This window comes from Contarinia nasturtii, unplaced genomic scaffold (assembly GCF_009176525.2).
Source record: "Contarinia nasturtii isolate CC-2019 unplaced genomic scaffold, AAFC_CNas_1.1 Cnas_scaffold_1699, whole genome shotgun sequence".
Classification (NCBI taxonomy): Eukaryota; Metazoa; Arthropoda; class Insecta; order Diptera; family Cecidomyiidae; genus Contarinia; species Contarinia nasturtii.
This window is the reverse complement of record NW_022199032.1, coordinates 2,486,053-2,498,171: the sequence shown is the minus strand read 5'-3', so window position 1 is coordinate 2,498,171 and position 12,119 is coordinate 2,486,053. Positions and strand designations below refer to the sequence as shown.

The window sequence follows — 12,119 nt, the reverse complement described above, 5'->3', positions numbered from 1 at the left end:
GTTTGATTTTTTTTCGCTGTTTTTGTTTTTATTAAAAATTTGCTTAAAAGGAAATGTTGTTTGTACAAATAAAAGAAGTACTGTTTTTCATTTTCAAAATTACGGCAATGGATTTTTTTAAAGACTTGTAAACACTGGAATAAAAATTAGGATGAATTATATAGATGGAAGCCTTCAAACGTAAGTAATTGACTGTTTCGATGATATTTGGATGCTTCTAGAGTTAGTTTTTGTATGTATGATGATTTTCTACGTTCTATGACTTTCAATCACAATTCTAGAGTTGCGATTTTGTTTGCGTGATAATTCCAAAGTTTCAAACATTTCCTGCAACGCTGCATTGGTTGGTGTTTTTCGGCGATTCCTTCGTAATGTAACCGCTCCATCTCGTAACTGAGCAATTAAAGCGTCCATACCTGCGGTCAAACAAACTATGTTAAAAATCATAATGATTAATTCAAGTGTGCAACAAACAAGATCATAAAGTAAAACAACCACATAACCAATAACCATCACCGAGTTAAATGCTCAACAAAAGCACAATGAATTAATTAATTTTGATTGAAAGTTCAATAGCCAAATAGAAGGGTTATTGACTAAAACAAGCGTTTTATATAACGCTTTCAACGTGACACACTGAGATCTATAGAATATTTTCTCCAGTTTCTCCAATTCCGTTATGCCATTTGCTGAACGCAAACACTCAAAACCGAAGGATACACATGCGAAAAGTTCAAAGTCCACCTGTTGCATAATGTACATTGTACATTGGATGAATTCGAAAAAGCGAAAGCGCAGGTAATGGTTCGTAAGTGATTGTTGTTAATATTAAAGGAACCGATTTTTTTTGCCGTGTTTTTTTCTATTTTATCTTATGGATAATTTCTGTTCGTTTTACGCAGAAAATCTTTTGTACCGCACCACCCTCTTTTTCATACATCACATTCATCGGAATATAATCTTCAAAACACAATGAAACCATATTATATTGAAGTAAATATGTTTCTATGAAACACATAATTACTTCTAAAACAGTGAAAACACACACACACAAATGAAGCGAAAAGAAAGCGCAACGACCTACTCTCAATTTGTGTATGGATAACTGAGACAGATTGTTTGGAGCAGTTTTTCTAAAAGCATAAATTATGCGTAGAATAAAAAGCGCCTTGAACGAAGGAAACAAAACGAAAATGTAACGAGAACGAGAAAAAGAAAAAGTAGAAATAAAATCTAAACACAAAATGTGAAGTGAAGCAAAAAAGAGCTTCTTCTGTGAAACGCAGGATATCACAACAATGGTAAAAAAGCATTGAAATAAACTGAATACAATGCGGTGCGTTTCACAGAGCTACTGATATTTTTTATGTAATGGATTGGGTTGTTTTATTTGCGTGTTCTTCTTCTTCTTTTCCTCTCGATGCTTTTGCTGTATTTTAGCCTCCAAATGCGCCGTACTCACTTCCCAATGGATACACAGAGAAAAGTGAACGTTAAATAAACCAACTTGTGATGACAGTCAACATTAACGACGCAACCGTCATTGTAGCGACAACAATTTCTCCCATTTTCACCGATGAACATACAAACAACAATAAGCGTTCGTCGGTTGGAACGGTGCGTTCAGTTTTTAATTTTAACCGCTTTTATTTTGTAAATCATTTCTTGTGATACGCTGCTATTTTTCCGCTAAATTTGTTTCATTTTTAAAAAAACACCAACCAAAATTGATTGATTTTTATGCGATTTTTTTTTCTGATAAAGAATTCCAATTTAAAAAAAAATTCGGTATTAAAGTGTAGTGTAGTTGTAGTGTAGTTTAAACAACAAAATTGCTTTACAAAAATGTATAATATTCGACGAATGATTGAAAAAATAATGGCCTAATGCAATGTGGTTAGCATTGTGTATGTTTATTGTTTAAAATGTTGTGAAAAAAAACTTGCGGGCAAAGCAATGCAAACATATTTTATCTCAACTCTTTGTCATTCACTCAGTTTACGAGCAGAGAAAATTCAATTAAATCTGCCATTTGATGGAAAAACATTTGGTACTCTATCTCTTGAAGCCTACGACCGTTCCACATTATATGGATGTGTGTCTGTGTTTGTGGCAATTAATAAAAAATGATAAAAAAATACAAACAACAACAAATTAAAACGTAATTAATTTCATGAAAATAGTGTACATTTTGTGTACCACACAGTTGACTGGATATCAGAGTTCAAAATTTAAACGAAAAAAGAAAATGAATGTGGAAACCACAACAAAATTATTGACATAAAAGTATGAAAAAATTGACTGACATAAAAGTATGTGAAAGTTCTGTTTATAGCGCAAATTATTAGAAAAAACGTGTCTATTTCGTAATAATCCACTAACATTTAAAAAAACATTGAAGCTTTTGACACAAATTCAACACAACAAAGAGCTTATACACGTGTCAGATTGCTTGTTTATTTTGTTATTTTGATAAAAAAAATTCCACTCAATTTGTAAAACTTTTTTAGAGAGGAGTGTGCGCTGGTGGGATTGAAGATATCCGTAAACAATTTTCTTTGTAAAAAACACACATTTTCTTTCAGCATTCGATAACGTTTAAAACGAAACATTTAATCCGTTTGTCATAGCTTCTGATGTTGGAAATCCCCAGAAGGGACCTATTTCCGAACTTTCCAAAATTTGAGGTTGAAGAGCAAAAAAGGTCTCGGCAAAAGTGCGATTCTTCTGAGAAAATTGGGTAATTCAAAATTCAGGAGGATACCATTTGACCCCTTGTAAGAATCTGAGGCTGTTTGCTAATAAGCAATTTTTACAATAGACGATTTTATCGTTCATCTTATTACAATCCATAAGGTACAACCAGAGCTCAGTGTTATAATGATTGCTCCACTTTCGTAATAAAAACAAATGGCATTTATATAGTGCATAATAATAAATAGCAAAAATTAATGAGCCTTCATCCTCTCCGAATGTATTATATTCGAGTGTGTGTGTGTGTGCTATTGAAATTGTCACAATCGAAAGACATTCTATTTATTGTTCATTTGTGCCAAATTCCTGGTAATCCTTTATTCATTATTTTTTATCAAACATTTATTGAATTCTCTGTAACGTCTATTGATTGAGCTTGAATTAATCATGGATTCACTTGAATTTTTTCATCGATTGTTTTATAATCAAGATCCGATTTACGATATCGGTTTGTTTCTTGTTATTTTCCAATAAATTATTAATAATTGCTAATAATCTATTCTATTTTTAGCACATTAAATTGGATTTTACATTATTAGAAGGAATCATTTTCCATGGTTGAACTTCAATTTCGTTATTCGGCCAATTTTTGATTCGAAGAAATTTCTAAGTTTGCCGTTCGCTTAAGTATTTAATCAGCTTTTGTTCTATTCAAATCGAAATATTAGCTGATTTTCTCGAATATATCGTTTTATTTGAATTTAATTAGGCGTCTGTGTGTAAATTAAAGCTTTATATCACCACTTGAACATCTCTGCAAGCGACTCAATGTGTCTGGTTTTCGAACTTGGTGGTGTGTTTACCATGCAAACGAATATACACCGAACATTGAATAAAGAACTTTTCGAAAGACTCTTGACTTCTTGGGTGTTCACTTCTAAGATTTATGGAGAGTGAGAGAGAGTCACAGAGAGAAAGGGACACACCGAACGATAGAAACCCAACGTAGTGTAATTTTATATATCACGAGGAATTAATTTAAATCGTTTAGAAGAAATCGCTGCCCAAAACTAACAACAAGTGAATGTGAGAGCCAAGTTATGGTTTTGTAAGCGCGTGCGACATCCACATCCAGCATGTGACTATATAATAATTTGGACATGTAATATGAAACCATCGAAAATTGTATTGAACAAGAGAATAAAAAAAAACAACATCAACCAATTTCGCGCGCTATTTCAACTTGAAGTATTCGTATTCTCTCATAAACGCGGTGATACGAGAGATGCTTTCTTTTACAGCAAGCTTACAAAATTTCAATGTATTTGTGCGTTATAAATTATTATATATTCATCATCATTCGCTTGTTAAGCACATTGAAGAACGTATTGAGGAGCCTGTGCGACGAGAAAAAACAGCATCGAACAAGAAGGAGTAGAGTTGGAGTGAGAGAGAGATGGGAGTGAAAGGAATTGGTGTTGAAAGAAGAAAATCGAGCAAAAAAAACCGAACGAAAAATGGTTAACAATAATGTTGACGACATCGTCGACAACAACAGCAACGACTACGACAACCATGGACAAGAAAACGCTAGTATTTTTACGGATTCTCGTCAGCTTCTTGGTACCTCAATGCACACAAGTAACACACGTATCGAATACAAAGGACATCAATTTATGTTTGATGTATTAACGTCATCGATGTGATATATAACGTGAAGCTTTTGTACTTTTCAATAATTCTCATCATCATGTCATATAAGTAAATACATATTACACACATAAATGTGTATGTTGTGATGACAAATAAGTGGATATATAGAGTGCAAATAGAATTGAGAGTGAGCGACATCGAAAATATGATGAAAAGTAAAGGTAAAATGTTTTATTTGATATTTTTGCTATTGCTGATGCCATGCAAACGAATATATTCGAATATTCGAAGAATGTTCTATTCAAAACAAAATATAAAATAACTTGTTCATGCAAAACGAATCTACAAACGATATGAAATTACTGGGTGACATTTCTTCCGAATAGAAAATGAACATGGCAAATTTGATTCAAACAACACACAACTACGGCCATACAATAAACCATGCAAAATGCAAACTATACACATGTTGAATGTGCTTACACCTAGGGGATAACCATGATTTGCAGATCGAAAAATTTATAATAATAAACGCTATATCTCTCTATTTTTCACTAATTCTGCTAGTATTTCTACTAGTTTGTTCTAATACTGCTATTTTTTGCTAATTTTTCTAGTACGTCAAAAATATTGCATAAAGTCATCAAATCTACATTTCCGATTGCAATTCGTAAATTGTAGTTAATACAGATGGAACGTGCTTGGTTACGTGCCATTGAATATATTTTTATTTAAAAATGGGAAAAAGCGTATTTAACTACATATTTTGATACATTTTAGTTCAACACTATTCAATTCGTTTGTTTTGAGAATTTTATTTTAATTAATTATTTCAATAAATTCAAGAATAAATGCTTACTAAAGTATATACATGTACAGTGCTAATTCTGCTATTTATTGCTAATTTCACTATTATATTCATGTAAATTTCCCTATTTTTTTGCCAATGTGCTAATTCTAATTCGCATGGATATCCCCTAGGCTTACACAACGAGATGCAAACAAGAAAATAAGAAAATGAGACATTTTCCAGCGTTTATTAGCGTTACATAGCCATTTGATATGTAAGAGGGGGGGAGAGACAGGAACAGAGACAGAGCACGAACAATACCATCAGTACAGAAGCAACAAAACATAATAGCACTCAATTCACATTTGGATGAATATGTATACCTTACCTGTTGACGATTTTTTCACATCCGGATTGCTACAAATGCTAGCATTGTCACTCGATTCGCGTGGATTATTGAGTGTGAATGTTGTGATGCCGTCTTTAAGACTGGCACCATATCTGGCCACGGGAATTTTGAAATCGGGCATTGGGGGTGGAGGCGGAGGCGGTAAACAAATTTGTGTTATGGCCTGTGTGGATGTGGATGTTGTTGATGACGATGATGGGGTGCTCATTGATGATTGCATTGTGCCATCAAATAAATTGCCACAGTGTGAACATTTCACCGTTGTTTTATGTGATGTTCCTATTTCACTACTATTTCTGTACAAATTTTTTAATTGTTCAACTTCAGTTTCGGCTGTTTCAGCTCGACTAATGGCAAATTGAAGCTCTTTTTCCACAATCTCAAGTTTAATGCGTAGCACATTGATTTCGTCATTATTGTTAGTTTCGATTGTTGTTTCCATTAATTTATTCTACGGATAATGTTTAGTTAGTAGAAAATAAACCGTTTTATATTATGTTTTATGTAATGTTTGTTGTATGCAAATTATTTTCAGTTTTCGTTTATTTTATTAATTTATTTTTTTGTTTTGTTCAAATGATGGCAAATAATTCAAATGGATCCCTCCTGCTGCTAGTTCAGAAGAGTTCCAAATGAATTTTCTACGGTTAATGATGTTTACATGCAAAAGACAACAAATGAAAAAAAAACAAACAAACTTTTACAGAAGAGAGATAAAGTGATTCGCATTTCAAACTTAGAGTCAAGAGAGTGGCCCATAAAATTCTTTTTACAATTGAATACCAAATGAACTAGCTTCTTACCATTTCAACAATACGCTCCGTATGCGCAGCCTCTCGTCGCTTTAATTCCTCTTTTAAATGCATCACTTGGTCGTTTGTCGAATAAAATTTAGTCGATGTCGGACTATCAATGGAATCTTTGCTGCTTCCACGCACCAATTCATCATTTCTCTTCTTCATTTCGATTAACGCCTCTTCCATCCTAACAAGTTTCACATTTGAAAAAAAAAACAACACACATTTTTAATTCAATTATATCCAGAGCTTTGTTCATTACAAATTTAAAAAAAAATGTAAAATTTAATAGAAAAGGATGCCCCGTGGAGTTTTTTTTTCCTGTACAAAGGTTGGAAACCTTTGTATCTCAATTATGGTTAAAACAACTCGAAGTAAGAACTTACACACAGTGAGTACTACTCTTACAGAAAAAGTAAATCCAACAAATATTTTACTTGGTAACAACATTCAAGCGAACATTTAGCGAAAACTGAAAACTGGCATATTTTATACTGGCCTACTATAATTCAAACTGATTTTTTCAGTATATGTATTGCATTGTGCCTTGTGCTATTGTGTCTTAGAATCTATGCAAGTACAAATGAGATGAATAAAAACTCCACGATGGTTTCAACACCATCTTCATGTTTTAAAGTATATTCTGATTGATTTGATTTGTTTATCAAATAAATATAAAAATAGAAATCATTTGATTTGATGTACACTATTCAATTGTGTATTTCAAATCATGATTTTTTCCATGATTTGTTGATTTTACAAATCATTTGATTTCAAATCTGAAAGCCCTGTCTTCATCCTTTGTTTGAACAAATACACTTTTGCAAATGAGCAATTTTGGTGTATGTTTGTGTCTTTTCGTTACTCACTTCTTATTTGTATCCATGCTTTCTTGCATGCTGCGTGTCATGAGCTTGGCAACTTTGGTGAGATTCGAATTTTCCACTTTAAGGTTTTCATTTTCCTCTTTCATGTGATGGTGCTGATAAAAGATGATCGAAATGATTCAGCCATTTGTAATGCGCAAAATACAATGTCGCTAAATATATACTCACGCTTTCAATAAGTTCTGCGATTTTCTCATTTGCTTCGTACAACTGTAGTTCAGTATTGTTCATTTGTGTTTTAATTTTTCCAATTTCATTGATTAATTGTTCGACAGTTTCAGTTGTAACAATATCACATTTAGTTGCATCATCTGAAAGTATACATATATCGATTGTGTTCGGGTTTGAGTATTTGTCGATTTGTGTTATTGTGTTACTAGGTGAAGTCGAGCACATCAAATCACCACAATCAACGTGCTCGATTGTCAACGTTTTTTTTTCGCATACGACATTGTGTATATGTGTGTTTCAAAGACATAAAGCAATTTAAACTCAAAATTCATTCACTTAATTATGGAAATGATTTGAATCAATTCGAAGTAATTTAAATGAATCGCTCGATTGAGTATATGAACGAATCGAGCGCAGAACAATGATACTTACCGTTTGCACTTTTCATTCGAATTTCGGGTGCCAATTCTTCAAGACGATTCCTAGCCAATTTGCCAGCCTTAACTAATTCCATGTGCTTGTCTTCTTGAATGCGAACCTTCTGCATAAGACTAAAATGAACCAAGAAAAATAATCCATTTCAAAATGCGATTGAATCAAGCAGATTTGAATACTTACTCGTTTATGATTTTCTTTTGTTGCTCTTGAATATTGTGAATGGTTTGGCCATCTTCAATTTCTTTTTGAAATTTATCCATTAAACCTTGTAATTGGTCCTTAAGTGCTGCTTGTTGCACTTTTAAATCGTTAAATTGTTTGCCCACTCGCCCATTTTCTCGCTCTAATTGGACATTTTTCTGCAAAACTGTGCATACGAAACAACAAAGAAACAAAATCGAAATAAAAAAAATGAAAAAAAAAACAAAAAAATGATGGCCATCGATTATTATGAAATCGGTTAAGATGCTTACTTGTATTATGTTTGGTGGATAATTCATCAATTTTCTCCTTGAGTGCAATATTTTCTTCAAGTAATGTGAACACATCCAATTCGCCACTTTCATTGCTGGGATTAAAGCTGTCGGAGAGTAAATCGTCATTGCTTTTACTCAGATTCTTCTTAATTCCAATCGATTTCGATTTTGGAATCGGAATGCCACTGCGTCGTGCCGAGGAATCCATTTTTATTTTAAATTCTACAGATGTTAAACATATTTTAAAATCAATACAAGGTAAAATAGAGGGTAAATAAATTGTAGCGGATTTTTTATTTTTAAATCGAACTGCGTAGTAGTAGTCACTTCGATTGAATTGTGACAATTTTTTTTTTTCGTGTTAAAGATGTGTGTGGGCCTTTGTTTACGTGACCATATTTGGTTAAACAGTCACCGTAGATGAGTATTATTGATTTTTATTGTGATTTCAAATCGATTCATCCGATTGTGTGATGAGTCACGGTTGGTTTTTTTTTCTTCTATTGAATTTTGGTTTGTAAACAAATTTTTGGGCGCCGGATGTTATTGAAATGTGTTTGACAAAAGTGACACATTGAGATTAGAATGCAGCCGATCAATTAAAATAGTCTAGTTGTGATATAGTGTAGTCACAGATGGTCAATCAAAACAAAAATAAGCGTGGTCAAGCAGTAATATTCTGATCGATTGATTTAACCATGGCCTACATGGGCCCGACAATAACGTTACGCTTCATTTGAATTTAACGATCCAAAAGTGTGTAGTATTCTTTGTTTTATTTCTTTCTCCGTTGATTTTTCATTGTCAACATTAAGCTGTCACAATTTATGAGTTTGAGCCATTGAATTGATTTATGCATCAGTCCGTTTTTAATCATTTCCCTTTGAATTTTATTCGATTTATTATTGCCTATTTCTTTTTCTACCGTTGATTGTTTTTGGTGTAAAATAACATAAGATTTAATTTTGCAGAAAAGCGAACACGTTGTGTGAAAGATTGTGTGTGTGTGCGAGAGTGTATTTTTACACAAAAATGTGTTTACATGGATGTTCAGTGAGAAACGTGATAACTGTTTCGGTTTTAAATTTACATTTAACTATATTGGAAAAATGCAAATGTCTTTCAGATTTAGGTTATATTCTGTGCATAACATCGTTTTTATGTAAATAAAGTGCTATAAAAATTAACGTCTTAAATTATGTGCTTAACATCTGTGTCTTTAGAAGATAACACAAAAAAATATCCATACAAATGAACAAAGAATATACACACTGTGTATAGAGAACGAGATACAATCACTAGGCACATGTTTGAATCGACGATCATTTTTTTTAACTCCAAGTGAAATATTAATCTTATTAAATGAAATATTCTGAAAAAAGAATTCAACATCCAATTTTGGATAGAATAAGATTTTCGGAGAAGGTTCAAGCCTACCGCAGTATGTTGATTTGAAAGTGATCGACAACTATACGTTTTGGGTAAAATGAATCGATCATATTCTCGATAATACTAAGAAATCGCCTCATAACGTCTTATGAATACCAATTTTGTTGGAACTGGTGCTAAGTCTGACGAATTGATCGAGGTACAATGATAGATAAAGGAAACTATCCCAAATTTAACAGTGATCACATTTGAGAGAGAAATGAATTCATTGAACGGATGCAAGCCAAAAAAACAATAGTTAGTAAGTCAAAGTAATGGAAGTGCAATTGAATCCAAAGGAATTCCCGTTATAAATTCCATTCAATCATCGATTCATTCACATTAACATCAATCGATTTAATTTATCTGCTTGCGTATAAACTCCATCAACACGAAAAAAAAACATCCTAAAGATTACTATTCTGTTTACATGTGAAAAGACAAAAAAAATCATTTGTACTTTCACTGATCGTTGTATATCGATTTCATCACTAACGATCCATTGAAAGTACACAATGGTATATCAAATGGTTGTCTTGAATAAGTGTTGAGGTTTTTACAAATAGAAAATATATTTGTTCGTTGATTCGTTTTGATTGAAGAGAGAGAGAGAGAGAGAGAGAGAGAGAGAGAAGGTGTTTTATTGGTGGTGTTCTTCTTTTAGTTCGTTACTAATGTGAATGGGTTATAAATCCATGTGGAATCAATCATACCGTGGAATTCAATTGATTGCCGTGTGGAATGAGTAATATTACGAAGTATGTTTGTTTGTGTCAATTTCATTCCGGAAGCATTAAATCACATCGGGAGGTAAATAACACTTTATCTAAATTAGTACAAAGCACGTTTAAATGCGCGCGCACAAAACGTATGACTGTCCATTTCAGTTGCAACTTCTTCTTGCCAGCTACTGCTGGTGTAAAATGTTTTCTATCTTTATCCATTTAAGTTGATGTTATTGTTTGCCATTTTCTGACTCTTCTTCATCTACCTCAGCGTGTTTTGTTGTCTTTTCTTTGAAATTTTTCAATACAATTGTATTCCAAATACGAAGCGAGAATTTTCTCCCTCTCACAAGTTTACTTGTCTCACTTGTACGACGACATGTATATCGCGTTGAAAGAATACCGCTGTGAATAATCCAAGTTTGGATTTATAGATAAGCTACCACGTTCACCTGTACTCGTGTGTGTGTGTACAATGTACATGAACTCAAACGGGCATAAAAAAAGAAGAAAAATTTGAGTCACGTAAAGTTTGCGCAAAATGACGAAACATCAACGTTCAAAGCAACCAAATTATATCGAAACGCATGGTTTAAATGTTTTCGCGTGTTTTCACTGATTATGTGAACTGAATATTCAACAGATGTCCAATCAAATATACAATAATAATAATCCTTGCGATGCATGTGCAATAATTTAAGCAACAACAACAAATAATTCATGAATTTGTGCACAATGACAACCATTCGTTTTCGCACAAAAATGCTAGTAATTGTACGGTGTTTGGAATGATTCTTGAGATAATTTTATAAATGACGGTCATTACATGTAGTTTCTTCGTTCATTCACATTGAACACGGAATGCATTAAGGCGCCTAAAGAAAATAAAAGTCATCAACTATGTTGAATGCACATCAATTTACTGGCGAATGTGTAAAAGAATGAAGAATGTAAAAGGAAATTGTGATTCGATCCCGTATGATCAATTAAAACGGATCTATCACATTCCAATCGAAATGCAATTTCAAACGTTCGTTTTAAAGAAACACTATGATGGCATCAAACGTGAATCACACTTACCACTCACTGACCGTTAATTTTGACACTTTCAGATTAGACACAAAACATACATTCACTTTATGACCAACGACAAAGACACAATAGCACATGAATTTCGCAGAAATAAAAAAAAAACAGTTTTTTTTTTTTTGAATCAGTTGTAAGTCAAATCAAGCGCGTACACACAAACGAAGAAAAAAAAATCGCACAAAGAATATGCTCGATAATGCATCGAAATTCGGAAAGACCGAAAAATATATGCCACAATAAAAATACGAACAAATAAATCGTCAGCTCAAAATCGATGTGTGGACTGAAAGCAAACTTAGTAATTCACTGCGCCGATGATGCTTCAGCAATGTGCTTTCAAATCTACAAAAAAACACAACAAACCATTTGATCAGAGAGCAAGAACACAGCAGAGAAAGAGATAGAGAATGAGAGAGCGAAAAAAAGAAGAAAAAAAGAAAGACAGAAAAAAAACTAACTAAATAAATGAATAACGAAGAATCAAGAGACAGCACGCTCAACTGTGTTGTTGAATGTGTATTGTGTAATTGTGTGTACGACGAATATGAAAAAAAGAGAGAAA

At 32.8% G+C, this 12,119-nt stretch overlaps 1 protein-coding gene across 4 annotated transcripts; it reads right to left on the bottom strand.

Annotated features, from left to right (window-relative positions):
• Positions 1–14: 14 nt before the first annotated feature.
• LOC116347025 (paramyosin) lies at positions 15–11,895 on the bottom strand. Of its 4 annotated transcripts, none has more exons than XM_031777406.1 (9): positions 11,549–11,895; positions 8,313–8,537; positions 8,020–8,206; positions 7,834–7,952; positions 7,399–7,541; positions 7,213–7,325; positions 6,350–6,530; positions 5,526–5,997; positions 15–431 (listed from the first exon to the last, which is right to left on the bottom strand). In XM_031777406.1, the coding sequence occupies exons 2-9, from the start codon at positions 8,521–8,523 to the stop codon at positions 250–252; spliced, it is 1,608 nt and encodes a 535-aa protein (XP_031633266.1). In that variant the 5' UTR covers positions 8,524–8,537; positions 11,549–11,895; the 3' UTR covers positions 15–249. The 4 variants fall into 4 exon arrangements, with proteins under 4 accessions (XP_031633266.1, XP_031633267.1, XP_031633264.1 ...); XM_031777407.1 differs by having other exon boundaries at positions 11,808–11,867; XM_031777404.1 differs by lacking the exon at positions 11,549–11,895 and adding an exon at positions 10,457–10,607.
• Positions 11,896–12,119: the final 224 nt, after the last annotated feature.